This window comes from Ascidia mentula, chromosome 6 (genome assembly GCF_947561715.1).
Source record: "Ascidia mentula chromosome 6, kaAscMent1.1, whole genome shotgun sequence".
NCBI lineage: Eukaryota > Metazoa > Chordata > Ascidiacea > Phlebobranchia > Ascidiidae > Ascidia > Ascidia mentula.
In genome coordinates, this window is record NC_138571.1 from 15,405,966 (window position 1) to 15,433,436 (window position 27,471).

General features: G+C 39.2%; 2 protein-coding genes across 2 annotated transcripts in view; both read right to left on the reverse strand.

The window, feature by feature from the left end:
- The window catches only part of LOC145906519 (transformation/transcription domain-associated protein-like), a 45,996-nt gene extending 26,072 nt beyond the window's left edge, over positions 1–19,924 (reverse strand). The window contains exons 1-27 of the mRNA XM_082993950.1: positions 19,731–19,924; positions 19,393–19,442; positions 19,050–19,160; positions 18,616–18,720; positions 18,343–18,426; positions 18,217–18,273; positions 17,950–18,081; positions 17,810–17,884; positions 17,417–17,602; positions 16,901–17,039; positions 16,451–16,596; positions 16,094–16,231; positions 15,427–15,630; positions 15,069–15,174; positions 14,240–14,484; positions 13,678–13,872; positions 13,127–13,264; positions 12,543–12,762; positions 12,045–12,211; positions 11,235–11,300; positions 10,702–10,917; positions 10,127–10,225; positions 9,465–9,630; positions 5,348–5,491; positions 4,158–4,301; positions 1,810–1,952; positions 1,036–1,158 (exon numbers count right to left, since the gene is read on the reverse strand). Of these exons, the coding sequence (XP_082850076.1) occupies positions 1,036–1,158; positions 1,810–1,952; positions 4,158–4,301; positions 5,348–5,491; positions 9,465–9,630; positions 10,127–10,225; positions 10,702–10,917; positions 11,235–11,300; positions 12,045–12,211; positions 12,543–12,762; positions 13,127–13,264; positions 13,678–13,872; positions 14,240–14,484; positions 15,069–15,174; positions 15,427–15,630; positions 16,094–16,231; positions 16,451–16,596; positions 16,901–17,039; positions 17,417–17,602; positions 17,810–17,884; positions 17,950–18,081; positions 18,217–18,273; positions 18,343–18,426; positions 18,616–18,720; positions 19,050–19,160; positions 19,393–19,442; positions 19,731–19,815 (3,684 nt within the window). The 5' untranslated portion in view covers positions 19,816–19,924. The remainder of the gene's footprint in view (positions 1–1,035; positions 1,159–1,809; positions 1,953–4,157; positions 4,302–5,347; positions 5,492–9,464; positions 9,631–10,126; positions 10,226–10,701; positions 10,918–11,234; positions 11,301–12,044; positions 12,212–12,542; positions 12,763–13,126; positions 13,265–13,677; positions 13,873–14,239; positions 14,485–15,068; positions 15,175–15,426; positions 15,631–16,093; positions 16,232–16,450; positions 16,597–16,900; positions 17,040–17,416; positions 17,603–17,809; positions 17,885–17,949; positions 18,082–18,216; positions 18,274–18,342; positions 18,427–18,615; positions 18,721–19,049; positions 19,161–19,392; positions 19,443–19,730) is intronic.
- Positions 19,925–20,775: 851 nt separating this feature from the next.
- On the reverse strand, positions 20,776–25,534 carry LOC145905540 (cysteine dioxygenase type 1-like). Its single transcript, XM_082992772.1, has 5 exons — positions 25,272–25,534; positions 25,072–25,149; positions 24,612–24,766; positions 23,516–23,685; positions 20,776–21,416 (listed from the first exon to the last, which is right to left on the reverse strand). Exons 1-5 carry the CDS (start codon positions 25,496–25,498, stop codon positions 21,393–21,395), a joined length of 654 nt encoding a protein of 217 aa, XP_082848898.1. The 5' UTR covers positions 25,499–25,534; the 3' UTR covers positions 20,776–21,392.
- Between the last annotated feature and the right edge of the window lie 1,937 nt (positions 25,535–27,471).

A 27,471-nucleotide genomic window follows, 5' to 3' on the forward strand; every position in this document is an offset into this window, starting at 1 on the left:
TGCGTAGAGGGTTGAAAGGCGAATCAGTTACTGTGTTCTGGGCTTGATGTAAAGCACATGACTTAAGTGCCACCAGGTTCATATTTATTCAAGGCTCAAGAGAGCGCTTTGATTTTATTAAACCTGGTCATTAAAAATCATTCGGTTAAGTTGGCGTGTCATAGCTTTCAAGTTTCCAATGTTTCTTAATATTCCCTTGTTTAAGGTTGCGTCATTGGCTTGGCAGTAGTTTCTTGGTTTTTAGGTGTTTTAAAATATTTCTACCAATCTTCGGGCTTTACTCAAAACTGCGCTACGGCCACTGGAATAATCCATCCAATTTAGGGCACATTTAATAATTTGAAAGGCCGAGGTACATAAATAACACTAAATACCGTAAAAAAAAGTTTTTTGAAGCTTTGGAACCTTTTTATAAGTTCGGATTTCGCTTAGGAGTTTCTGGCCCTGAAAACCCACAACGCAGTGTTTCCGAAAATTATTTAGGCTGACTGGAAACCTCCAATACGCCAGAACCGTCAAGTAAACGTTTCAAGAAAATTGGCTTTGGTCACATGAGTTTCTTGCCCAAAGACCTAACGAACAAATTCACCATCTTTTGCCCAACACTACCTATAGTACCTCACTTAATCCTTCAGATTTATTCATGAAACCCTAGGGTTCCTCGAGGATCTCTACCATCAAATAATGCTAGTTCAAAGGTGGTTAAGTCTACCCTAATGAACCGTCATATCGTTTGTTGCTATAACCACAAAGTGTGTGTTCCACAATCTTATCATTGGATACACATGATTTGTAGGCAAGTACTGTGCGTATACTTTTGCCAAGACGGTGTCATATATATATATATATATATATCTCACTTTGAAATAGGTTTAAAGACAAAAATTATGTTAAAACCTGCCCTGGGAATTCTTTCTTCGAAATTTTCTGCAGAAAAAATCTCAATAGCTCTTGGAAAAAACAAAAAAATCGGAAAAACCCTCCCCGCCCGATGAATATGTTATAGATCATGTACAAAAACAACCACGTGGTCACCTTCAGAATGCCCTTGGCGAGGTCTACTGCCCCGCTCGACACCTCATTGGTCAGATCCATCATGACGAAGAAAAGCGCGCGAAGAAAAACGTACTGTTGTTCCAATATCCACCGCACCGGCATCTGGCGGAAAAAATTATACGCTACAATGGTTTTGGCGCCAAAAGTGAGGTAAACAGATGGGCAGGTGACGAACTTAACAGATGTGCAGGTGACGAACTTAAGCGCTAGACCATGGATCATTTGGCACAAATATTCAAAGCAGGTTTGGTTCAAAAATAATAGTGCCAATTCGCAAAAACTTTGGTGAGCTGCAAACAGATATATGAACTGATGAACGACTAAAACGTATATTTAAAAAAAAAGAATTTTTGAGGCTAGCGCTTCGACAGCCTATTTTCCGTATGTTTCAACGTTTAAATGAAGAAAATGAAACAAAATTATTCATAAAAAGGCCTTTAAAAGGAGGGAGAAAAAACCAGAAACAATGTGAAGTTTATCATCTAGCAGCATTTTCGACACAATTGCCATTTACGAATTAAAACGTAAATTAGCACAAGAAACAAATGAAAAATGATTTTAGTTGACAAGTGATTGCGCAATACGGTGGTATAGCAGCGTGATGGTATTTTTACTTGTTTTTTCATGAACATGGGATAATAAAAACCTTAATTTATATGTTTTAGCGTTAAATGCGCAAACTGGCAGCTTATAATAACCTTGAAAAATCTTCAGTGCGACATTTTCAGATGACAACTTAATCAATCAGCTTACCATGTCCATAAGATATCTGATAGCACTGCAGCCTCCGTACTTTGAAAACCAGGCTCGGTCGTAGCAGCAAGCGCACATTTTCTCCGCTAGGTAGGAAAAGAGTGGCAGATCCGCCGCGCGCTCATTGGATCCTAGCACCGCGCCTGCGCACAAAAGCCGCTTTGTTTTTAAATGTAAACATTTGACCAGCTAACTTCAATCTGAAACATCTTGTTTCAAACAAATTAATTCATGCTTCGATACATGGGTGTCGCGGGCCACATTCTGCTAAAATTAAGCAACCAGTCCCAAAAACTTGACCCATATAAAGTGGTCAGCTGGTTGGTTGGTTGGTTGGTTGGTTGGTTGGTTGGTTGGTTAATCAGCGCCTTAGAGATTTTCAACGTTGATTGGAAAAGAGTCCCAAAAGCAAAGCAGTAATCTTGAGCTACGGAAATCTAATTTTCTGTTTAGAAAATTATTTGGGGACACGTTTTTACTGGACGAGATTACAAAACACCTGTTGTGAACGTCCAAAAAGTTAAAAGCGCAATTTATCTCAACGATTTCCAAACTATTTAAGCTAAAAATGTACTAAAATTTGTTTAAAAGTAATTGTGAGCTGTTTAATTTGTAGTAGAATTTTGCTAGGTTAGAAAAAAACAATTCAAAACTTTTTAAATTTTGGTGCTTTTAAAGCTTAAATATTTTCCACAACGTTTTCAAATGGCGAAAGCCAGAAAGCGGACAAACATAGTTTTAATTTTATCTTTCTGAAACGGAGTTTCCTTCAATAACTTTGCTGTAATCCTTTTTTTTACTAAGTAGACATCAGACTCGAGAAATATGGTGGAAGGGATAATATAAACTACACTGGATCTACTTCATCTATAGAGCTGTATGTTTGATCGATGCTTGCTGCTTTACCGAAACATGTGGCGAAAAAAAGGATTTCAGTGTTTAGGTTTCGTACAAATTACCAAAGTTTAGGTAAAATCGACCAAGAAATCAATAAAATAAAAGACAGCTACAGTGGCCACGTGTTTTGAAAACCTACTACATAATATTAAAAGGCCTCCACATTTCCACAGGAGCGAATGCGACAGCCTCAGAACCGTACGAAGTGCTGAAGTTGGAAATGAGGTGAACATGAAAGAGAAATATGGCATTCAACGCAGGGAAAGTCGGTCAAGGCGAAGGCCCCGGGGATATCGGATGGACTTGTGACGTACATTTATGAGACTGGAAAGTTACATAACAAACCGTAAACAAGATGATCGCGCAATACCACATTTGACATTTAATTTTATCCTTTTGCCTCATTTGTGGCTGTATTACTGCCGACAACGCTGCTAAATATAACCAAGCCAGGTTCTAAATGCAAATATACTTAGCTAAAGGGATTTTTTTCTGACAGTGAACTTTGAAATGATATGTATATTGACATGAGTCATACGACTGGAAGGCGAACTGTACAACGAGAAGAGCCCTAACCCATACCGAAAACCCCACCGAATCCTTAACTCTAAAACCAGGTTTACCATCGCCTGGACCAAAAAAGGCACCGCGCTGCTTGCTGGTGCCGAAATTAGATAAAATAGAAATTTCCTCGATTTTGGAGCCCATTAATAATTGCGTTAAATACGATTTTTTAAGCGTGTCTTAAAAATAAACACTTATCTTTGAAATAAGTAAGGTATGGCCACCCTGTCTCTAACCCCAACTGCCCAGGGAAAGTGATTTGTAGTGCGGGATAGGTTGCAATTTATTTTAATAAGATACAGAATGCTTGTAGCGCAATATTTGATTGTTTTCTTTAAAGCTGTGTTATTTTATTGGTGCCGTTAAACCAACTGCGCAGTTTTAACCTCTGTGCAGTTCTGTTCCATAACTGTACATATTTGCTGTAATTGATGACAGCGACCGACTTGGACAACCATATTTTTTCAGGTTTAATTCATGCTACATCGGAATTAATTTTCATTTCAGAACATACGCCACAATTGGCACGTTTTGAGCTGTAATATTTGCCAGTGTTGGTGAAAGCTTGTCCCAAATAATAAAAAAAACGTTATAGACAGAGCATAAAGTTAGGAACATAACTGGCGGTTTTGTAAATCTTCAATGCAAACAAATTAGTCTGTATCATGAAATTCTAGACTATTGCATTGACTATTTTGTTTGTATTAGAGCATAAAGCATGTTTTTATACTGCATAACTAGATTAGAACCAGAATTAGACCTTGCTAAATTTTTCCAAATTAGATTAGAATTACCGGGATTTGACTGTATTTTGTCAAAACAAAGGATTAGAATTAAGTCTGACTTGCGAGCGCATAGAAATTTAAGTTTTATTGCTCAAAACTTACCAGCTGCCCTTATAATGAGGAGCACGGCGATGTTTCCAATCTTGCACAGTTCTTTTTCCTCGTACGACATGCAGTCGGCCACGGCATCCACCAGGACCAACGGATCCATGCCGTAGGCGTAACTGCCTGGCTTTGTACCGAATCCTGAAATATTGGTAATGCCGATAATTTTTAGGAGAAGAGTTTGTCGACTTGACCTGTTCGCCAGCAGTACTCGAGCTGGTCCAATGGGGTTGCATTAAAGGTTAAAACGTTGATAAAACGATGGGAACCGATTTATTGGGAATAAAATATAGATGAAATGCTTCGACTGCATGGAACACCTACGCATTGATATCTAAATTTTATGAAATAACTTTCGTCCACAGCGGAGTCTCCTTTTTATCGACTTAAACAATGATCATAAGATGTTGTCACGCGTGCTGATGCTTCTAATTGCCCTAAGTTACAAAATAAAATCAGATTTGCTCAGTTTGAAACATGATTTTTATGTTTGATGAAATTGTGGGTTAATCGTTTTTTTTAAATCGCTTTGCAAAATTATTTTTGGTATCTGTTAACTTGAAATTCAGCTAACTAAACCGACTTAAAATAAGAAAAATACATTTTTGGCTTGACAATTCCCTTTAACCTTTTGGCAAACGAAAAAGCAGCAAAAAAAACTCCACCCCGCGTGCTTGTGCGAGGTTGAACAAAATGGCCGACGCATGTGCGTGTATAGGCTAAGTCTTCCAGGATATCCTGTCTGCGCATGCGCGGGCACATTGCCTCTAAGCGGTTGAGTGATAGAACCCATTCACAAAAAGCAGGAACGAAACTATTTATAGACGCATCTAATGTCCCAATCACCGCCGAAAGCAGCAGCCACGTGGTTGGAAGCATACTGAGAACTCGTGTGTCACGTCACAATTGCTTTCCATAGTGGGGATTATGACATAACAAAGCATTTGGAACGAAACCATGACAAAGCTATTTGATTGTCCATTTGGGTGGATTTCTGGTAGTAGGATTATGTGTGTAGCGTTTACAATATAAAAACTAAGTTTGGTCGAGCTATAACCCTTTTTTCTTGAAGTAAGCTGTTCAAAATGGTGTACAGTTTCAAAAACTCCATTCGTCGAACAAAATATAGCTGTAGCAAGCACAAACGTAACAAAAATTTGGGTTTTGGTCAATCTGTTTTTACTCACCCAAGAGTCCATGCTGCTTCTGGTATTTTCCAGTGGTTGGAAATGGTCCTGATTGCTGTGTGATGGCACAGAAGGTAAAGTGACGCACAATGTGGGCAACAAAGGGCAGTGCTATATTTCGAAGATCCTTTATTACCGCACACACTAAAAAGAATACATAGGAAATTGAATGTTAAAATGTAGAAACCAGTCAGTTGCCAAGTGATTTTGATAAGTTTGTGTATTTTTCCATGGCAAAGTAACAATAAACTGGAAGAGCTCTTGTTAAAGATGCTTTCCTTTTATTTCTGAAATATATGTTTTTCTTATACACACTGCTATTAAATGCTTTTATCGCTGTTGGTAAAATCTACAGCGATTATAAAAAAAACATTGCAAACTATTTTAATCATCATGATTTAAACAACAATGTACACAAAAAAATAAGTTTAAGAAGACAAAATACAAATAATCCTTTTCTATGGTTGTGAACAAGCACCTAAAAATGCTTCCCATGCAGTCTGGTGAAATATATGTACAGAAACACTTTGCATCCATTTTATAAAGAACTGTCCTTTTTGGGGGGTCTACATAGCTCTGTTGCTGTAGTTTGCACAAAAAAAAAACCTTTTTAGCAAGAAAATGTTTCCTAATACCGCAGATAAAACATCTGCTTGCCTACATTTATCTCGCATCGAAATCAATCTTGGTTTCCAGAATTTTGACTAAAAATATCCGCCATGCGGCGGACACGACTGTCACGCTGCATAACGACCATTTCACAAAAAACAAGGAAAATGCCTAAATTCGACGAATGTAACGCGAAGCCTTGTTGTAGAGTAAACGCAATTTCGGATATCGTTTCGGAAAATACTTTTCCGCTTAACGTTAACAGCTTCCCTCGCTTATTCTGGCATTTAGCGTGCTATAAATTTAGCCGAAAAGTAAAATTTTCGCTGGGAAAAAAGCACTGTAGAAAATAATTATTTTACTAATTGAATAGCATTTTTTTTATTTATTTTTTGCTGGCCCTTTTTACCTGCCGAACGGCGCCTTTAGCCCGAAACGCCCTTCTCGCTCACGAGTCCTTTCAGACTCTTAATTGAACTTACTACACCTTGCCTTACTATCGTACATTTTCCCGCCATATCTGTGACGTAATTTCGGCTCAGTAGAAAAAAATGTGGTGGTGTTTTTTTTTCAGATAGACAATAGCACGGACAACTTCAACAAGGGTATAGCTGCCCTAAAACGCACCCAAAATGTAACTCAAAAAACTACAGTTACTGCTTGATAAAATGTTTTTTGGGTCTTTTTGCATGTGAAATGCCGGTTTCGAATAACACTTTCTGGAAACGGAACATCTGTTGCTTTTTGTTTCAACTAAAAAGCCTTAACGCGATTAGAAACCAAAAAGAAAACTTGGCATTTCCAAGCATGAGACCTTCCTGGTACAAAACTATATAAAGCAGGCGAGACTGTAGGCAGAATATAAATAGAAAGAGATCTTCTGTCTGCATATGGGCGTCCCAATTTCAGGAAGTTATCGATCTGCTGTCCTATCTAATCGGGCATTACTGAGCCTTCCAACGTTGTCAGCCGCCAAAAAACAGTGTTACCCTTTTGATTTTTACGCCACATTAAATCGAGTTATAATATTCTGGCGGACTTCTGTTTTGACATCTTAAGAAGCAGCAGTACAACAACGTTTTTCTAAAATTATCTGTATCTGAATGAGTGAATAATACGTGACCCAAATTATGTTTCTCAAATTTTATGGGAAACACTGCTGTGGTCAGCGGACTTTGGGATTTGCCTGCGCTACTGCCTCGATTAATTTCTGACTGCTGGGTGATGGGCGCGAAATTCTCTGGAGCGTCAGAAAAGCTGCGAATTCCATTCCTTCCTCGCCCAAACAAACATTTGAGTAAAACACGCGGTCGCTTGAGGCGCCAGCCAATGAGCGTCGCTCACGTGACCGTAGTGGAAGTAACGCCCACCGCTACGTCACGGGTTTGGCGGTTGAAAAACAAGGGGTTACTATTGGTCATCAAGCATGATTGCTGCAGAAGGCTGCGGTTGAAATCCAAATATAGAACTCCATATCGACCGACTTTCAATGCTTAACCCGCTTACAAGGCTACAACGGCAACAATGGCAACTACGTTAGATTTTTAATGCTTTCCTTGCGTTAATGTCCCTGTAACTCGAGCCACGCCAAGTCGAACCAAATAAGGCAGCAGTCCGTAAGTCGGTCGTGTTGTGTCTGTGTTTTTTACTATGGTTGGCGGCAATCCTCGAGCGCACAACTTCCTCGGTGCATTCGGTACCGAGCGTCGCCCTGCCTTCGGCCAATTGTTTTGGTTTTGAAGCAAATTCTTACACAAGTGACGGACGCTTTACATTTTCTTGCCCTTGACGAATTACATTAAAATCTAACTATCTATTCAAAACGATATGTTAGAATGGGAAAAAGTTTAGTATTTTTTGCAAAATTTGTGATGAAAAAAGAATTGGTAACGAGTTTTACTCGAAAAAAAGCATATTTTCTATTGAAAAAACCGAATGATCAGGTCTTACAACGTATGTGATGTGCTATTACACCAACAAAGTTACTATTTCGTGTCTGGGCAAAATTGTGGCTCGAATGTCTTTGACCTTGGAACAAACTTGTGCGCCACTAGTTTGATACGCGAGAGCACCTTGAACAATCAGCTACAGTGTCACAACCTCACAGCAGTTTGCTCGCTGTGGAATTCGCCAAGCTCCTTCACGCTCGGTGCGCCGTAATACGACGCCCGGTCACGCTCCGCTGCACCGATACGACGTAAACAAGTCGGGACTTTCCAATCCGCGTCACGCCGAATTGAGCGAGCGAGCGAGCATAGGGTGGGTTAATGGACTTTCGACTGTTGGGGTACATGTGGTCAAACTCTAGGCGTGTTGGCGGTGGTTTGTTCGCGTGTGGCTAAGTGACTTTGCAAATCGTTTTACGTTAGGTTACAGGTTCGGTCGTCTGATGAATTGCGAGAAGCTGAAAGCTTTTTTGAAAGTGAAGACATGTTGAGGCCCGTGCCACGTTTTGGTGCTTTTTTCACGTTTAAGTTTATGAATATAGGAATACGAAGGTTGGTATAAAAATGAAACAAGCCATTTGAATTTGACATTAAAGTCACTATTTTGCCAACGCATCTTTACTACGTTACAATTCCCAATGGACGAGGCAGTGTTTTTGTCAAATCCAATGCCACCATTGCAATGTGCATGCCACTACGCAATTGCAACACAGGCCTCAATAAAAAGTCGCACATAACAAACAAGTGAAAAATTTAGACAAATGGTTAAATATGCCACAAAACTGGCCGGACGATTTTGCTGCAAATTGTCGGCAGAAAAATAAAACAATTTCGTTAATGATTGGCGGAATTCTTGGATCGGAACTCAGGGAACTTAACCTAGGGTTACAAGCAGCAAAACATCCTTTGTTAACTGTTTATTTAAACCCAAAGTAAATGTTCCTTGTTTAATGATCAATCTTTAAAAGAGGGCAAGACCTCTTCTCGACCAAAAATCGTAATATGGGGTGTAGTTATTTACATAGCATGAGTTGCGCCACAATACAGAGCAGAAGCAGCACAGGGGCGGGTATCAGGGGGGGGTTGTTACAACTTCCCAAACTGTGATGACCTTTTTTGGTATAGAAACACATGTTTAAGTCATGTTGCATAAAAAATACATAAAATCTATTTACCCTGACCGTGTTTGGACTTGTTTGAAGGCTGAATTATAGCGGCGTTGCATGTTTTGGCCTAGGAATGTTTGACGTAAGTGACCGTCACATGAACCTACCAAGCAGTGTCTAGTCGATTCCCCGAATTCTGTCGACATAAACGTCACATTCCCCCAAACCGTGGCAGTGTATAGATTACTGTATGCAGAAGGAACTTCTACCTTTCAAAAGGTTCAGACTTCCATCATAATATAATTATTTGTGCTTTACCAAATCCGCTATTATTTTCCACACCGGGATTCGAACCCATGATATCATGGCCACGATTCCCGATCAGGTTTTCTGCTTGGTATATTGGTCGGACGCTTTGAAAAACCAAACAATCGCCCGCAAAAACTGCCCACTTACTGAACATTCCGGTTAGTGCTTGCTTGAAAGCGTCTCTAGTGACCGTGTCCGAGCACTTGTACAAGCCACTAGCGGGCACTCGAGGGTAATCTCCGTTCCTGAACGTGGGGTGTTGAAGGAGATGGGAAAAATTTCCTCTGTTGTCGCCGCTGTTGATCATCCCAACCTGTAAGAAATTGTCACAAATTTAGTTTAACATGTGACTGAGTCGGCAGTCAGTTTAAAAAAATGAATTTTTAGACGCATTCATCAAATAATCTGAGTCTTCAGATTTCTTTGATTCCAATACCGGAATGTGACGACATACTAGCTGACGTAACAACTGTATTTAAAACACAAATGAAATTTCTATAAACAGCATAACATCGAGTGTTGTGTGGAAATACGTATTACAAACTAATGAGATAGATTTACACCCGTTTATTTGGGAATAAGTAGTTTGTTATCCGTTATTTCAATCCTGGAATTCATACACTGATGATAGACAACGAAATCTAGAGCTGTTATGGTTCCGTCGGGGTCACCAATAATTCAAACGTTGACGTAACAGACCAACGAAGTCTAACGGCAAAAATCAAAAAAGACTATTAGCCCTCGCCTATGTCATATGTGGTATTGTTCGATAAACACGTTGTTATGGATATTGATGTAGATCGACTTACAAGGTAACACTTGATGACTTCAAACGATTGCCTTCTGTAATACGGAGCAGTGCTGGCGCTTTTCAGGCACTTGAGGGCGCTGGCGATGATCTCCTGAACCTAACTCAGAAAAATAAAACAATTTAAAAAAAATTAAAATAAAAATAAAAAAATAAAAATAAAACGAGTTTAACGCAGCATCGGCTAAGACGCGAAGTTGAATGACGAAGTAAAAATCAAACGGGATTCGTGCGCAGGATAACAATGGTTCGAATCCCGGTTGAGGCAAGCTAAGTCATATTACTTTTTAAAGTTTTTTTTACTTAAGAATTTGGGGCTAAAAATAGTACATCGCACGCAGTATGCATTATTGGCTGATTTACAGTGTTTAAACTATAGGATAACCTCATTTTTAAAGTTTTTAAAAATAGACAAATCCATTAAAAAATTGATGTTATGGAAGATACAAACGTATATATACCGTATTTAAACCAAGTCTGAAGTATAACTCTGATCATTTCATGACATAAATAATGCCCATTTGACGAGCACAGAAATGGACAACTCGTACAAAAAAATAGTCCACACTGACTTACAGGCAACAACACCGGTGACTTGGATTCGTTGAACTGGATTTTCAAACAAGGTCCAATTGAATCCGAATCATCGAAGGCCAAGCTCTGAGCCTCTTTCAACATTTTGCGATTCGACCCTCCGAATTTTCCTAAAACACGGAACGCCACGTGGGCGATGTCGTCCGATGGATTTCGCAATGTTCGCCAGAGCGCTTGCATCAGTTCGGCGCGGACCGGCTGGATTGAAACCGCACATTGGAACGCAAAAGAATGCAAAAATATTGTTTGTTTAGTTCACACTCTTATGCAGGCTCACAAGAATCTAGCAGATTGGCCAAACTTTGTACATATCACCGTTTTATGTCTGACTACTATACGTTATCGTTTTCAGCAAGGATAAAGAATGACATGGCCATTTGAAATCACCTATTTACAATGGCCTATACTCGGGAAAAAATAGCCTGTCTGGGAGATCCTACCAATCATATGACTGCACGAAATATTGCTGGGTTCTCTGAGAGGGTATTAAGCTACGTAGTCGCTTGTTATCGTACCTGTATGTGATCGTACAAGAAATCTGGTTGCAGATTGTCAACGCACAACTCCAACGTCCTCAGTCCCTGCGTAACAAAATGTGTTTCGTCGGGGTCACCAATAGTTCAAACGCTCGCATAACAGGTCAACACAATTAAACAGCACAGGCCAAAAGGGCAATTAGCATTTGCCCATGCCTTTGTTCGAAAAACACCCAACGGTCACTACACAAACAAACAACGGTTTTCTAACATAGGGCCCATAACCTATGTGGGTATTCGATATTAACAAACAGCGTCGGGGTCACCAATAAACAAACAGCGGTTTTCTAACATACACCCCTAACCTGTGCTATTATTCGATATTAACAAACAGCGTCGGGGTCACCAATAAACAAACAGCGATTTTCTAACATACACCCCTAACCTATGTTATTATTCGATATTAACAAACAGCGTCGGGGTCACCAATAAACAAACAGCGATTTTCTAACATACACCCCTAACCTGTGTTATTATTCGATATTAACAAACAGCGTCGGGGTCACCAATAAACAAACAGCGATTTTCTAACATACACCCCTAACCTGTGTTATTATTCGATATTAACAAACAGCGTCGGGGTCACCAATAAACAAACAGCGATTTTCTAACATACACCCCTAACCTGTGTTATTATTCGATATTAACAAACAGCGTCGGGGTCACCAATAAACAAACAGCGATTTTCTAACATACACCCCTAACCTATGATATTATTCGATATTAACAAACAGCGTCGGGGTCACCAACAAACAAACAGCGGTTTTCTTACAAAGGTTTTTAATTTACTTGTGTTATGAGCGTCTGGCAACCGTTCAAGGCCGAAACAAGTGGATCCATGAGCATTGGAAGATACGGAAGAAGGGAACTGAGGCGGACCGGGACAGTCAGGCAGAGTTCAACGAACAGATCCTTCATGTGCTGTTTGTGTAATCCGCTTTGCAAACTGTTCAGACCTTGTGAAAGAAGTGAGTTTTACACCAGAGATCAATGCGTTTTGAGTACCACATGCGTTTTGTTCTTCATGGAACTTCTAAACTTTAAAATATTTCAAAATACACTCTATATAAAATGCGCCAGTTGATGATAAACTTTTATCGATACATAGTATGTTCCATAATACCTGGTATGTTTCATTTTTTAAATAAGAAATACAAACACCGTAAATTTAACATCAGTTGTGACGTAAGTTTGATTGAGAAACCGATCAAACCACACCAACAAGATACAGCATCACCATTAGGTTTATTTAACAAAATTCTTTCTGCTAAAAAATATGATCCACACCTTGCAGGAGGTTGGGAAGAAGAGGGAGAAATTCCTGGTAGAGGGAGTCGTGGCTCCCGCCTCCGATGGAGCGGAAGAGAGCGCGGAGGAGGAGGAAATAATTGTACGGATCCTGTGCAGTGTTGGCGAGCGAAAGGGATTTCGTGACGATCGTATGGAGATGAGGTTTCAGCATTTGTTCGTTCTCGTTGGCGAACAACGACACAGATCCGAATACGAGCTAAAAATATCGTGTTTAAGTCCAGTGGCCCCCAAACTGTGCGTCGTTTCAAATTTCAATGGGCGCCGCGAAAAAATTTAAAAAACTTAGCCTTCTGCGACTCAAAATTGCAATCGTGTCACATGAGAAAAAGTTTGAGAAACACTGTTTAGGCATATTGTGCATAAGTTTTATGTCCAATGTCATTATAACGGCCACTGTATGTCATTATTAGGTTTAGTTGCAGAATAAATCCGTACATGTCAAAAGCTACACTATTTTAAATTTTTAGGAAAATCCTGTACTACTAACGTTGCTAAATGCATGCTTTTTGGGGTTAGCCTGTGAAGAGTTCAGGTCAATGGCTCCTTATGTGTGTGCTCACCTTAAATAGCTTCAAATACAGGTTAGACTTTTCCCCGGGTATTCCCATGTCTTCAAGTCGTTCGAGCAGGAATTCAACCAGGATTGTGGCGAACGTGGCGGAGGTGTGCGGGCTTGCTAGAAACGAATTGGCCACAATCTAAACGAGAAGCAAAGGGTTGGTTAAGTCGGGTAAACTTGCAATACTATGTATGCAATACACCGTTCAACAACTTGTGAATTATAAGTGACGAATGCATGGTACCATTTAAAAACTAGCAAAACACATGCCGGCCAAACAATTTTTTAGATTACGTTACATGTGCATTGTGGATCTGACAATTAAAGTGACGAATGTGAAGTTCCAAACACGTCCAGCGTTCAAAGTTTTCAATTTACACGAAAAGCATGCACAACAAACATAGGCCCCATAGAATATTCCCAGACGAATTTCTAGGAAAATAAACGATTTTAACGCAATATAAAGAAACCAAATTTAGCAAACAATACGTTTCGAATCAGAAGTGGGACAAAGTGATCAACAACCCCAAGCCTCTGGCGGCCATTCCTCACCTGTAAGGCGTAGTTGTTGTAAATTCGGTCCACAACATATTCGATAGTTGCAGAGAATATCTCGCGAAAGGTGAGGGGATTCATCATGGTAAAAACGCCCGCGAAATGTTCGAGTACTTCTTTCTCCTCTTTTACTCTCATCGGGTGAGAATTCGCCGCTCTCACGGTCGTCTGTCCGGTCGAACTTACCGTTATCTGTTGCAATGAAGGGTAAGGGTTTCTTAACTCGTTGGATTATACCACGTGGCAAATTTGGTAGACTTCGTGGAGGTTAAAACCAAAACCAACATTTTCAAAATGAGAAAATATAGCATTTATTACAAAGAAAGAGAACTCAAAGCAGAGGTCACGGCCATATGTTGCTCCGTTCAAAAACTGTACTGTTAACCTTAGTTGACAAACACCGAAATAAGCGCTCTGTTGTTTCGTTACTATTTAAGAGAAATTAACCCCCAAAATACGTTAAACCTGCCGTTACAAACTGCGTTATAGTGCTAGTAAACGTACGTACGAAAAAAAAAATTATCTCCGCCAGTGAAACATTCAAATCCACGGTTCTCACCTGGTATATGTCCAGTGCCTTGAGCGCGTATCGAACCAACTTTACAAAGAGTGCGGTTTCCTCGGGCAAAAATTGCTTATTGGAAGAAACGAGAGGGGTGATCTGGGTTGCGCCCCCGGATTCCTTGATCGTGGCCCCCTTAAACGACCCAGCCCCCCATGTGATTGTCTTCACCCCACAAACGAGGCTTTTCACCAAACTTCGGCAATCAGCCACAGTTACTTGACTCAACGGCTTGCTGTCTTCTGCGGATAAATACAAAATGTGGCAAGGATGTTGAAAGTAAGGTTTAATGTAGTTTAAAGCAGGGTGCAAAAACATTTATATCGGATTCGAATCAGAAATTTAAATATTTTGGATTCGAATCTAAAATGATTAAATGTATCTGATTCGAATCCAAAATTTTCAGCGACGAAACATTCCGCTTGGTGGTAACAAAATCACAGCCTGTTAACTAATATCGTTAATAGGGATAGACAAAGCAGAATATAGAATCTTTAGGATTCGAATCCAAAAACTTACAAAATGAAAAAAAACATTCCGTCACAGCAGTGAAGGATAAGCCTGAAATTTCGAAAATTTAATAAAAAGTACCCGACCCTTTATGTTTCGAATTCAAAAATTACAGCCACACACGTATCAATGTCGCGATATAAAGTGGTGTATGTACTTGATAATAGCATCGCAGACTCCGAATGTCAAACAGATGTTCTAGAATAATTCCGTAATTGCCAGTCGATTCGTTTTGATAAAGTTGATAATAGCTAAACGCTTGGTCTCACAAAAAGCTTCGAAATCTTGAACTAAAAAGGCCATCAAAAAAACTTACCCGTCTTTGTTTTCTTGTCGAGTTCTGGAACTTTTATCCCAGGTTGGGGGGTCGATGGTCCGGGGGGCAATGAGAACGTCGCCTGAGCGGTTGGGGTTGGAGGGGGCTGGAATTTCAAAGTACATTATTTTCTGGGGTACGGTATAGTTAATACTTGCAAGGCATTGGCTTGGCCCTGACGTTAGTTGTCTTTATGCAATAAAAACAGGACAAGTTGAAACAACTAACAAAGCACGTCCAGATGGGTAAGAATAAAAACAGTAAAAGGGAAAAAACAAATCCAATGCATACAACAAGGAAAGTTTCAAGTTTCTGAAATTTTTTTAAAAAGTCTGATATTTAAATTTCCACAACCTACCACAGGCGTTTGTGGCGTTTCAGCTTGCGTTGAACTCGACGCCGAGCTCGTTGCGGCAGCAGATGACGTCACAGATGATGACGTAGTTTCGTTTGCCGATTGCTTGCATCTTGCGAAGAGAGAGGGCAGGACGTGCTTGGTGATGGTTCGGAACTTCAGCACGAAAACCTCCAACATTTTCATAAGAATTTCCCTGCCTTGTTGCTGTGGAGTGATTGAGAGTGTGAAAGTATGAAGTGATTTTTGATGTTCAGTTTTGTTATAAATTGCCCATTCCTAGGTCCACCAGCCGTACACCCATAACTTGACAACTAAAACTAAGATGGACGTTTCTGTTTTCGGTGGAACGTAGTTGGTTCCAAAACCAACTTATTTGGCTCCCAGTTCCAGAGCCGTGTGCTCACGCAAGTACTTTGAAATCGAAAAGTCACAAAAAAATTACGAGCAAAAGGCTTTGGATTGATACATTGTGGAAGCCCTAGTAGTTTAATTAAATCAAACTTTTCAGCTACCAAAACTGGCAAATAAACGAGTTTATATTTTGTTATGTAAACGAAGTTTGTTACAACGTGATTTTCCGCTGTCAGTAGCGCATTTTTACTATGGTTCTCCGACTTTGCGACAGCCTTGCTAACGTCACAATGGTGCCAAGGTCATTGACGCTCACCGGACATTTTTCCGCTTCGCTTTTCTTCGTAATTCCGTCAACCAAATGTAACAGCAGTTTGCAGGAAATGGTTTGGAAGGCGCTCGTCAACGAATCGTCGTGTACGTTTTTGGAGAAGAGGTGAACGGCAGAAGAGAGCTTAAACACAAGGTGTCATCTTAAAACTTTTTCGCTTGTCTCTTAATACTGTTGCACTATTAATGTTGATAATAAATAGGTGTTGTGCCTTAAACTTATTCTTGAATACAAAATATTAGGTATGCGGTCATATCTTGCATGCGATGCTTCGCAGAGCATTTAAAGAAGAAAATATACACAAAACTAAAAGTTTTGAAACTTTTAATCCATATTTCTCACTTGCGACAAGGAGAGCTGGCCGCAAACTTGGTGAGTGACGTCAGCCAGGGTGCTGTAAGCCAATATCCTCAATGTTTCGCGAGCCGACCAACCGGAACCGATCAGAATATCTTCGTTGAGCAACCGATCCATGTGGGGTACGAATCCTGGTTAAGTAAATTCAGCAAAAGAGCGTCAACAACTAAGTGAGCGTCATGTACCACGTAACAATGAATTAGCCCGAGATACGAGGTGAAGTCAAAAAAGGTTGCATTCAAAAGGTCGCAACTTCGTTTCATGGGTTGAAGAAATTAAAGTTAGACATACAATATCACGTGTAGTAAGAGATAATTAGTTATATTTAAACGAAATCCGTATTTTGGTGACGTTTATAATCAAAACTACCCCATAAAAACTTTCATACTATCCTAAAGGCGTCTCGATGCCCGAAACAATACAAACTGTACATACGTGTCTTAAGATCTGTAGCGAGGATATGTCTGACGGCAATGAGCAGTTCCTTGCGTAGGGAAGCGACCTCAGGAGTGCAGTTGGTAAGTAGTTGAAGCATCGCCTGAACCATCTCGTTTGAGTATTGGATGATGTTCTCCTGTGACAACACGCATTCACGTGACAATTTAACGCACTGTGATTGGCTCGTGGCAAGTTCCAACCAGTTCAATGTTGCCATAGTTTAACTTCGTGTTCCAGAGTTGTAGAATTGAATACACAAATGTACAGAAAAACGCATAGTACGCTGTCAGTATGGGAATGGAAAAATATTGGGAACAAACCTACATTATGTTACTGTTGCTGCCAGATGTATTATATTTTTATAATCTGTCCTTTTGGCACAATTAATGTAACTTTTATTGACCGCCGTTTCACCCGCTATTCAGCTAGACATCCAGAAGCACAGATTATTATTCCATAAAAACCTTACAGTTTAAAAACGGGAGAGTTACCAAATACAGCACTACAACTTACGTGGTAAAGTCTGACGAAAAATGCGACGAACGACAAGGTCTTGACCTGGGCTGCCGTGAAATCAACGAATAATTCGGCATTGAAGTTGGGTCTCGCCCTGGCAGCCGCCGAAGGTTGCAGAAGAAGTGTTTTCATGATAAGAGGAATGAATTCAGCCACCACGTTCTGTGTGGCTTGCTTGTACAACTGAAAAGTAGCAAATATCGTTTACCACTATTTATTTAAAGGGTTTTGCCTTAAAATGAAAAAAAAATGATTCAAACAGTAAACTAAATAGATCACTTAGTAAACAACAAGCTGAGGTAGCCACAGCTTCACAAAACTATTCGAGTTTTTGTCAAATTGTTTAATAAAAATACAGAAATTTAAAATAAAAAATACTTGCAGACTTACCTGATACATAAGAACAACTGTAATAGGAATTTCCTGCAGCACCTTCATTGAATTCAAAGCCTTGGGAATAACAGTCTACAGAAGAAAGCAACATGTCAATGCAATTGCTACACAGAGATATAGAAATCCTGACAACTTACATGTGTGTTTTTTCCTCCAGGACTTGGGTTTCCATGGATACCCCCTCTGTACATTACTTGTGTGACCGTGCCGATTCTCTGGGGGTCTGGTAAAGCCCCTTCTGGCATGACCGGGTTTTCGAACAACCAAATCTATAACAACATTTTAGTCTGTGATGTTCATGATAGACTCTTTGTAATTTTTTTTTTCTTTGCAAAATGTAAATTTTTATAAAAAGGTTTTATTGCTAAAAGTTTTAGAGAAAAGTTGTCGGTCGGAATCCTTACCATATTTTTGGGCAATTCAGCATAAATCCGTTTGACCAAGGCAAGAAACTGTTGAATCTAAACAAACAAACAAATAATTTAGTTGCCAACCTTAAGGCATTATTATCCAAAAAGAGAACTGTCTACCTCTGGTGCCATTTGCGGCCTAAACTGTTTGTGAAGTTCGATGATGATTTTGATACAAACTTGTACATTTTCTTCATTGTCCACCTATGAAAGGTATTCACAATTTTAATAATTCTAAATCATTTATCACCACTGCCACTTTTTATAGTTCATTGTACAATTTTGTCACCTTATTAGCTATTTTTTAGAGTCAATAAATTTTTGTATATTTTAATACTAACTAATTTATTTACATTACTCCTGCAGTAACATTACTTAACAGTCATCACATACCTCAAGCAATTGAAAGCACAAGTTGAGAATGTTTTTTACATGGGCACGAAGATGATCATTGGTTGGAATTCGGTGCAACACATCAAGCACGAGTTTTCTTAATTGCTAAAAAATAAAAATAACAGTTAAGTGTAACTTTTTCAAAAAAATACAAGTTGATTTTTTTCTTCTGCATGTGTTTTCTCCATTGCCAGAGAAAAACCAGTGTTCAACAGAAAGCCTGACATGATGGAACAGACAAGAAACATATGGAAATGCGTATTCGCAATGCATTCACGAAGCAAAATCATACAAGACACAGGCTAAAAAAAATACATTCTTATAAATGTAAAAATACTGGACTAGCGAACAAACACTGCAGGTGGAATGCAATATTTGCACAAGATATTAATATAATAGTACATAAATTTATGCTGACCAATATCCCTTCTCACCTGTGTCGGACTTTCTGATAAAAATTGGGGCTCCACATCTTGCAGCAGTTTTATGAAGCAAGGAACGAAAACATTTAAGAACTCAGGGTACTTGGGTGATTGAGCAATATCCTGCAACATTAGAAACCACAGTAAGAAAATTTGCAAAATTCGACATAATTGGGTTGGGCAAACTTGTACTTTACAATGTATTAGGAAGTATTATGACCTATTGTAGAATAAACATCATATATATTATCGAATGCTCCAATTTTAGTGTTGGCATACTTAAAATATATTTTAAACCACAAATCCAAATACATGCAAAATATAATACTGTTTAATTTTGTTTATTGTCACTCACTTCAAAGTGCTCACTAATTTCCTGGGCAGCTTTTAACTTGTTTTCATCAGCTGTAAAGCAGACATGTTTAAATAATAACAGTTTAAAAAACACAATATACAAAGTATTGTTTTTGTTTTGATAACATCACCAACATAATGTCTGGTTACTTATCTATGTAAAATGTGTATGCATTTTGTGGCTTAACTTTAAAATTTGTTATATAGTAACATGTTAACTTGCATCACATTAGTTAATAATATGACATATTGCAGTGTTATTTCCGGAACATGTAAAACTGCTTGTTTTGCACAACTTTCTGAAAACACGATTATCAGAAAGAAAATCTAATCACTTACTCGTTGTAGGGCTGTTGAGAACTGCCAAATACGACTGATACTTTAATATGTCGTGGCTTAGGTCGCCTACCGGAGTCTGCAGCATTTTGTAAACCTTTTGTCTATTTCCACATGGTTCTCGGCAACGGCGGGAAAATAATTAATAATATTTGCCTCACAATAGCAAAACACGTTTACCCTCTACCTGAGTGTGAAATATACCTTTATTTAAAAGAAAATTTATCATTCTGTTACTTTTAAAACAACGTAAGCCTCCGAAACGAGCGAAACAGTGCTTATTTCCTGAATCAGATGCGAACGCTTTCATGTGGAAAAGAAATTACATTCCCAAAGGTATCAACCAATCAGAACGCAGGAAACACGGCGTGGTCGCTAATCGCCCTGTATTTATACATTTGAGAATTTGTTAGGGCGATAAGCTTTTTATCAAAAGTTAAAACAAAACTAAAAATGTTAATGCATCCAACTTAAAGAGAGAAAAATATACTTTAGTTATCTTAATTTGTATGCCGTCTTAGTTTTATGTCGCAGGAGACTGACAATTTTGTCAACAATTTTTTGTGCAAATATACTTGATGTAACGTGATTTCTATGTTGGTATGTGCAATGCTGAGAATGTTTACTTCAGTTAAGGAACAGATTCAGGTTAGAATGGATAATCAACACACATAAACGTCATTTAAAAACTCCAAAGAATTTGCAAATGCATTGATATTTTACGGAGGAAAACAAATGAATATCTCATAGAAATCGTACATTACAGCACCACACAAAACAGCAAAATTCTTCATCCTGACACATTTTCAAACACCTGTATTCTTAGCTGCCAGCCAACTGACAGGAATAAACTAAAATGAGATTTGTAGCTTTTAGCCATGGAGGTAGCTTGTAGTGTGTGTGGTAGACTGCTGACGCCGGTAAAACAGGTTTGCGGGTCTGAAAACATAGCGGTGACATTTTTGTCTGGAAAATTTACCCACAGTGCACATGAAGTTTGTTCCTCTCAACCAGCCTCATCTTCCATTAAAAGAAAATAGCACAGCTCGTCAACATGAACTTTATTAATCAACAATAAGCATAAAAACGTGACGACTACTGTGACGGCGACGAAAGCGCTTAAAAAAGTGACAAAGGAAAACGCGTACCAGCAAAACTACACGGTAAATAAGCACATGAGCACCCAGAGAAACTGCTAAAAAGGTCTGCAGGAACAATTCAACCAACACATTCGTAATAAAAATGTGCATTTTTAGTCGGTTCATTTTTTTAAACCTTTTGTGTGCAACAATAGCTGCTGCTAATTTTTTTATTTATTATATTAAAGCAGTGGTTCTGAAACAGTATGTCATAATGCGAAAAAGGGCGCCACTTAGCAATTACTACTGCGACTAAAAAATGTGAACTTAAGAATAACTCATTTTGGTGGCTTTACAATTGGTGCGTCGTAAATGCGGTAAATTTTCCAATTGATCAGCATAAGAGAAAAGTTTAAGAACCACTGGATTAAATGGAGTAAATTCGTGCAAACATGAAACGAAAACGCAAGAAAAATCCTTAAGGTAAAACATCATCTTGGAACTGTACAGCGGTGAAAACGGACAAGTGTGCCTGTGGATTTCAGCAATGGAACTTGGATAGAAAATCAACTCTGTCCGTGGTCGTTTACGAACATGTGTCCTCCCGTTTCTGCAAAACATAACATGACGGGTTACTTTACAAAGAACTGCTTGTTTAGTTAACTGCTGCAACGCTATCGGTGCAACGCCCTGCAAATGCAGGACACGAGCCACTTGGAGTGATTGTAATAATGTCCAAGCAACAGTAAGTTGCATTACAATTGGATTTGCGAAAATCACACAACATAAAATGAGGTCAATAATATAAAAGTCAGGCTATAGGCCTATACACAGTATATAACAAGCGTGCCCTTTGTTGCAAGTTACGCAAATCTTTTGGTAATTTGTAGGCAAATTTTCTGATAATAAACAATTGTATACTCGATAGTCTAAATCAATCCAATTGATTCGAAGTTAAATTCTTATCCTACTTTTATTTGGTGAAATGCAGTCATATGCTAACGTCAGTGCGCGTCGCATGTATTTGGAGCCAACTTGTTAATGTTATTAATATACGCCTACTTGGGAAAGCCATATGGCACATGAGGTCGCTTGTAAGTGCAGTATTTTTCCCAGCTATTGTTTTAACTGGCGGAGGAAGTTGTTATGCAAGCTGTTGCTTGATCTTTTGCAAAACCATTTGTGCAATGCATACGAGGCAAAGATGTCGAACTGCTAATTGCAATGATATAGAGGATGGCAAAGCGAAAAAAACTATACCTTGTTTGAGCATTCAAGAACTGCGCAACAACAAAATTTCGGCGAAAAACATCAAATTTGGTCACATGAAGTAACCGGACAAAATACAAAACGCATTGCCCAGAAAATGTATGTCCCTGCAGACGTAACGTATTACTGCAAGTAACGCAAATCGCAGGACACTTTTCGCGTAAATTTTTTCACAATTATAAATGCATTACATTTTAATTCTAAAAATACATCAATTCCCTGGATTTAAACTAAATTCCTGTTAAGCTTGTATGAGTGCAGCTATGAAGCTATTATGGTTGCATAGCGAACCTTGGTGGCATAATATTACGACTACTTATCAAAGCATATCGCAAAGTTATTTGGCTTGCTAGAGCGAAGTCCTTTTCGATTTATTGTTTCAACGAGAAGGTGGACGTAATAGAATTGCATTTCCCACTAGCGTGGGCCGAACGTAACTCTTCGCTGCTGGTGGTGCAATGTTGTTTTAAGTTGCGATACAACAACAATATGTGATTACATGGTCTAGTCGCAATAACTACTAAACTGGCATGCCCTCTCTGACACATGGCAGAATTCGTTTGAAGCGCGTCATAAAAAATTGCAAGAGCTTCTAAATGTCAGGTGTCCTGTGAGTACCTTTAACATGAAAAAAGTTTCCACCTGCTTAAAATCTGGCCTAGGGGCCCCGAACCACAATTTTATGATTGTACCGTAAAATTTCGTTTGTAAACACTACAGCAAAATAGTTTGTTCTTAACAAGACAAAATTCCTTTCCTTTGCGAAAGAGGTGAAAAAAACTTGAGTATAGGCCGTATAGCGTCGTAGCCATAGCCTGACTGGTTCCGCTATGCGCATGGATTTGATACGTTCGGCAACCAATGAAATATGGCTTGCATTTGTATTGCGTCACTGGAATTTTACGGGCACATTAATTTCAAACGGCCTTTCTTTGCTATCCAACATCGAATTGGAACTATTACCTCGGCATTACTGCGTTATTAAAGGACAAGTTTCCCTTACATATGCGGAAATGTAATTTAATAGCTGGTATTACTTGGTAGACTTAAACCACCACTTTGTCGGTACACCAAGAACGATTTTAAACTGCCCTAAGGCATCAATCGGTGGTAATTCAACGCACGTTCAACCATGTTTGCGGACAAGCAAGTGTGCACAGCAACAAACTTGATCGAACCGAATCTTTTCGTGCTGCAAATACGTTATCAAGCTTCAATGTTCCACATGGTTATGATCACGACTTAGGAGAAATTGTTACCAGCATTTTTTTGAACAATACTGCTATTCCCTGTATTTATTATGATAGTAAGTTTTGGAATTTGCAACATGAGGTCGAAAAGTGCACTGTCTGCAGGATACTAAAACCATGATTGGTACTATTTCTCACACAAAATAGTAAAAATGTGCCGTTTTGGCGTTAAATAAACAAAGTCACTCACATAACAAACTTTTTCCCCGCATTTTGTGTGGAAGGTGACGTTGCACTTGCGTTTGTGACCACTCCGCTCGTCGAAACTCTGGCACATCGAGAATGGGGGGGAGTAAAGATGGAGGCTCACCGCTTTACTCGTGTGAGAGTTGTTTTCTACTCGGTGCAAGCCGATCGAGTCTGCAAAAAAATTAGAGGAGCTCTCACCGGGGTTCGAACCAGCAATCTATCGATTTTAGTAGAAACCTCGTTCGTTTGTAAATAAAAGTCGTAATGGCTCGGAACACAATCATAGAAACAATTAATATCCCAAAACTGCTTGCTCACTAAATATCTGTTTAAATATCTACAACTGCAAGCATGTTTGGAATAATTTCCTTGCATTTTAGATTTCGAACGGGTTTAATTTTGCGTATTTTTTTGTAATGTTCTGTTTTTGTTTAGTTGCAATTGCAGTGCAGGTGTAACTGCTTTACGGCAATTTGTGTGTGACCATTAGAGCTTTGGCAGTTTATCAAAATAGCAACGTATAGCCGCAAGACGCAATGACAACAGTTACGCCCAAGAATTTCCACTTAATTTCCATATTGTGACGCGCCTAATTATTTCTCGCGTTCGATGTCCGCAAAAATTATCGTTACTTTGGTCATTTGCCTGAGAACACGCAATCTTTCAACCTGCCCGACATAAAACTGTTACTAAGGGTGTTTTTTGACTGCAGGAATTCCGCGTCGTGACTAATTTATCATTCTATTATGAGATACGGAATCCGACAAACAGGAAAGGAAATTCCGTATTTACAACGGCCAGTCGCCCTAAAACCGTCACAAATTTCCGGTCTAAAAACGGGTATTTTGAGGCGTCATAGCTGATTTTCTCATAAATCGTGACTTACTTAACCTGTATGTGTTTAAGGGCATTGGACATCTGATGTTTACAGATGAATATTTGAGTGGCCCTGATGGATAAAAATGTACAGTTAAAGCTGGAAACTTTAAACCGACTTTTTACCACCAGAAGTGTTTCACAAACAAAAACAAGTTTTGGGAACCTGTGTGCTAGAAGGTCAGTTTAAAAATTAAAACAGTTTCGTATTAAACACTGACCGTTGATGTAGGCGACTTGGTCTTTTTCGAACGAATTGACCTCGGTTTTGTTCATAGCTCCCCTCTTTTTGTTCGGCCACGTGTATTTGTTTTCCGTCAACGAACCGTCCATAACTTTCATGAAACAGTGTGAATCAGAGTGATCGTGGATAGAACTGCAAAAGGATGAAATATGTTAAAATTATCAGGTTACATTTGCATTGTAAAACTAGAATAGTATGGGTGATATACTAAAAAAAACGAATTTTTATGCATTTATATACACACAGAGCTAGCTTTAAAACGGTATCAGCCTAGTGACAACAGGGAAAATAAATTTTGCCTCCAGGGCATGCTCAGTTCCTAGGTAGTGAACACGCGTAACAATAAAAATATGTCAAAAAATATCTGGAAAACAATAACAATAAACGGACAAGAATACAACAACCTGTTCCAACACATAGAATTACAAGCATTATACCTGCCATGGCCTTCGCCCCAACACAAGAGGATTAAGTTGAATTTCCCATTGCCTTCGTCAATCAAGTTGCGCGTGTATCTGCCACAACAAAAAAGTAAAATTTATGTTGGTGCGTCAAGTTCTTGGAAAAAATTGAGTTTTTAGCCTTGAAAGATGGCAATTACCGCTTTCTTGTTGGAAAAGTCAACATATTAACCGACCTGTGATCATCAAAGTTAGCCCACTGCTCCCATTCGTCCTTTCTGGCGCAGTATGACTCCATAAAGTGTTTCACCCCGTCTACGTCGATGGCATCTTCGGCAAAGATGACGTGTAGGCCTTGGATTAGTTCATTCAAGGTGCGCGGCTGGCGTGGAAGCTTTTTTAACGGATTGTCGTTCATCCACGGTGTTGACGTCACAGCCGCTGTTTCCACGTCACTCGTCATCGCAGAAAAATTTTACTTGCGTTTTAACTTAAAAATTTTACTGAAAAAGACGAAAAAAGGAGGAAGTTAAGTTTGAAACAAAAAAACTTGAGGTGCTAAACACTTGTGAAAGGAGTAACACTAGCCAAGCCCGCTTTAAAAATAAAAACAAAGACTAATATACTTCCGTGCCTTATCACTTTCGGTTGCGGTTTGTAACAACCACCTAAGAAAAGCCTTGATTGCAAGTGAAATAGCCAAAGGCTATTGTAAGTGAAGTAAGTCCTTTGTATATGCTGATTATCAAAAAGCAGGATACAAGCTTAATGTATACAATACCCACACCTAGCTATATCTTGTTCTACCTGTTCAAATATCCGGGACTAATGGTGGTCCCTTTACCTCTGTTTGCATTTCTGTTAAATATGAAGCTCCATTATTTTGCAAAGACTTTATTCTTGTACTCAACTTTACCAATATATATATATATACCTTTGCATAATGACTGCACTTGCACCATTAAGTTAAGACTGGCGTTATTTTTGGCGAACCAGCTGCTCATATACAGTTGCTAGTATTTCCTCTTACCACAGGCTAAGCCGAAGTGCAATTAGCCATTCTGGTAGGCGGTTTCCAGTAATGACCTGCTATGACATATGCTGCCCATAACACTTTGAATTGGAACTTAACAGTTTTTATGCAGTATTGTACCTTTTTACTGTGGTTACGTATATATAAGTATACCTTGAAGGTATGCCAAGTCGAACAGATTGAACCACAGGGCCACGCGAAACAACACCTATATTGCTGCAAATACTTATACTACTACTAATACTACAAAGGGTGCTGGTATTTCTAACACCACTTCACAATTTCGCTGCCACGTTGCACCAAAGTCGTCTTCTGTAATGATACAAAGCTATGACAGGCGTGTGCTGAAAATGTTTTGTGACACGATTGTTGCGTCATAGACGAAATGATTGACATACAATTGCAGAGCGACCCTAAGCTTAGCTTTACCGATCATGACTGTATTGACTATTCGGGAGTGCGGGAAAATTATACCAGCCGGCGAACCTGTACCCATGCCCTTTTTCTATCTGCCTTCGCAACGCCATGCAATATATTATACCTCGCACGTCCTATTCATCACTCTACTGTGCTGTCTACGCAGTATGACGACACATGGTGACCTAACAATCAGTCGTTTGTTATGACGCACCTTAAGCTAGCAGAAAATAAGAACGCGTAATTGTTAAACTAGTCACTGTTTTCAACCATTAGCCTCAGATTGCTGGTATGCACACCCTGTTGTTGTAAGCTCGGATATCCAGACTCGCCCATAATTACCTTACACGAATGCTTTGCTGTTGGGCTCTAAATAACTTCATCAATAAACTGATATTTTTTTACTCCACCATTGGCTTTGGACTATGATGCTGATAGTCAGGACATTGAGTGTACCCGTCTGGACTACAAAGGTTAGAAATAACACCTAACAAAGCCACTAAAAGTAGCTTTTACGCCACCTCTGTGTCTTTGCCTTCGCGGAAATACTATGCGTCCGTGGCGTCACAATAATGGCACTCCTAAGCGCTTCTTTTCAGACTCAAACAAAAGGAAACCTGATGTTTTTCACGGCAACATGGTAAGGCCGAGCTGAACAGACACTCACTTAGTTCAGTTTATTTGATGGCTTAGCTACAATCACGCCAAAATCAACTTCATTTCCATAGGCTAAAGCTAAACGAAGTTCATTGACGGCAGCCTACAGGTATGGGTAAGACAGGTTTTTCGCAAAAAAGTCCAGATTTTTTCCCTAAAAAACAGCATGGCAGTTGTAAAATTTAACTCAACGAGTTACCTGCGATACGGTACTGACTGTCTGCACGCAACAGTAGGGCGTTTATACCGCAGTCGCACGTTTTCACGCCATGACTAAATCGAAGGCGCAGTGGGTTTTACAACGCCAACCAATCAGCTCACGCCGCATG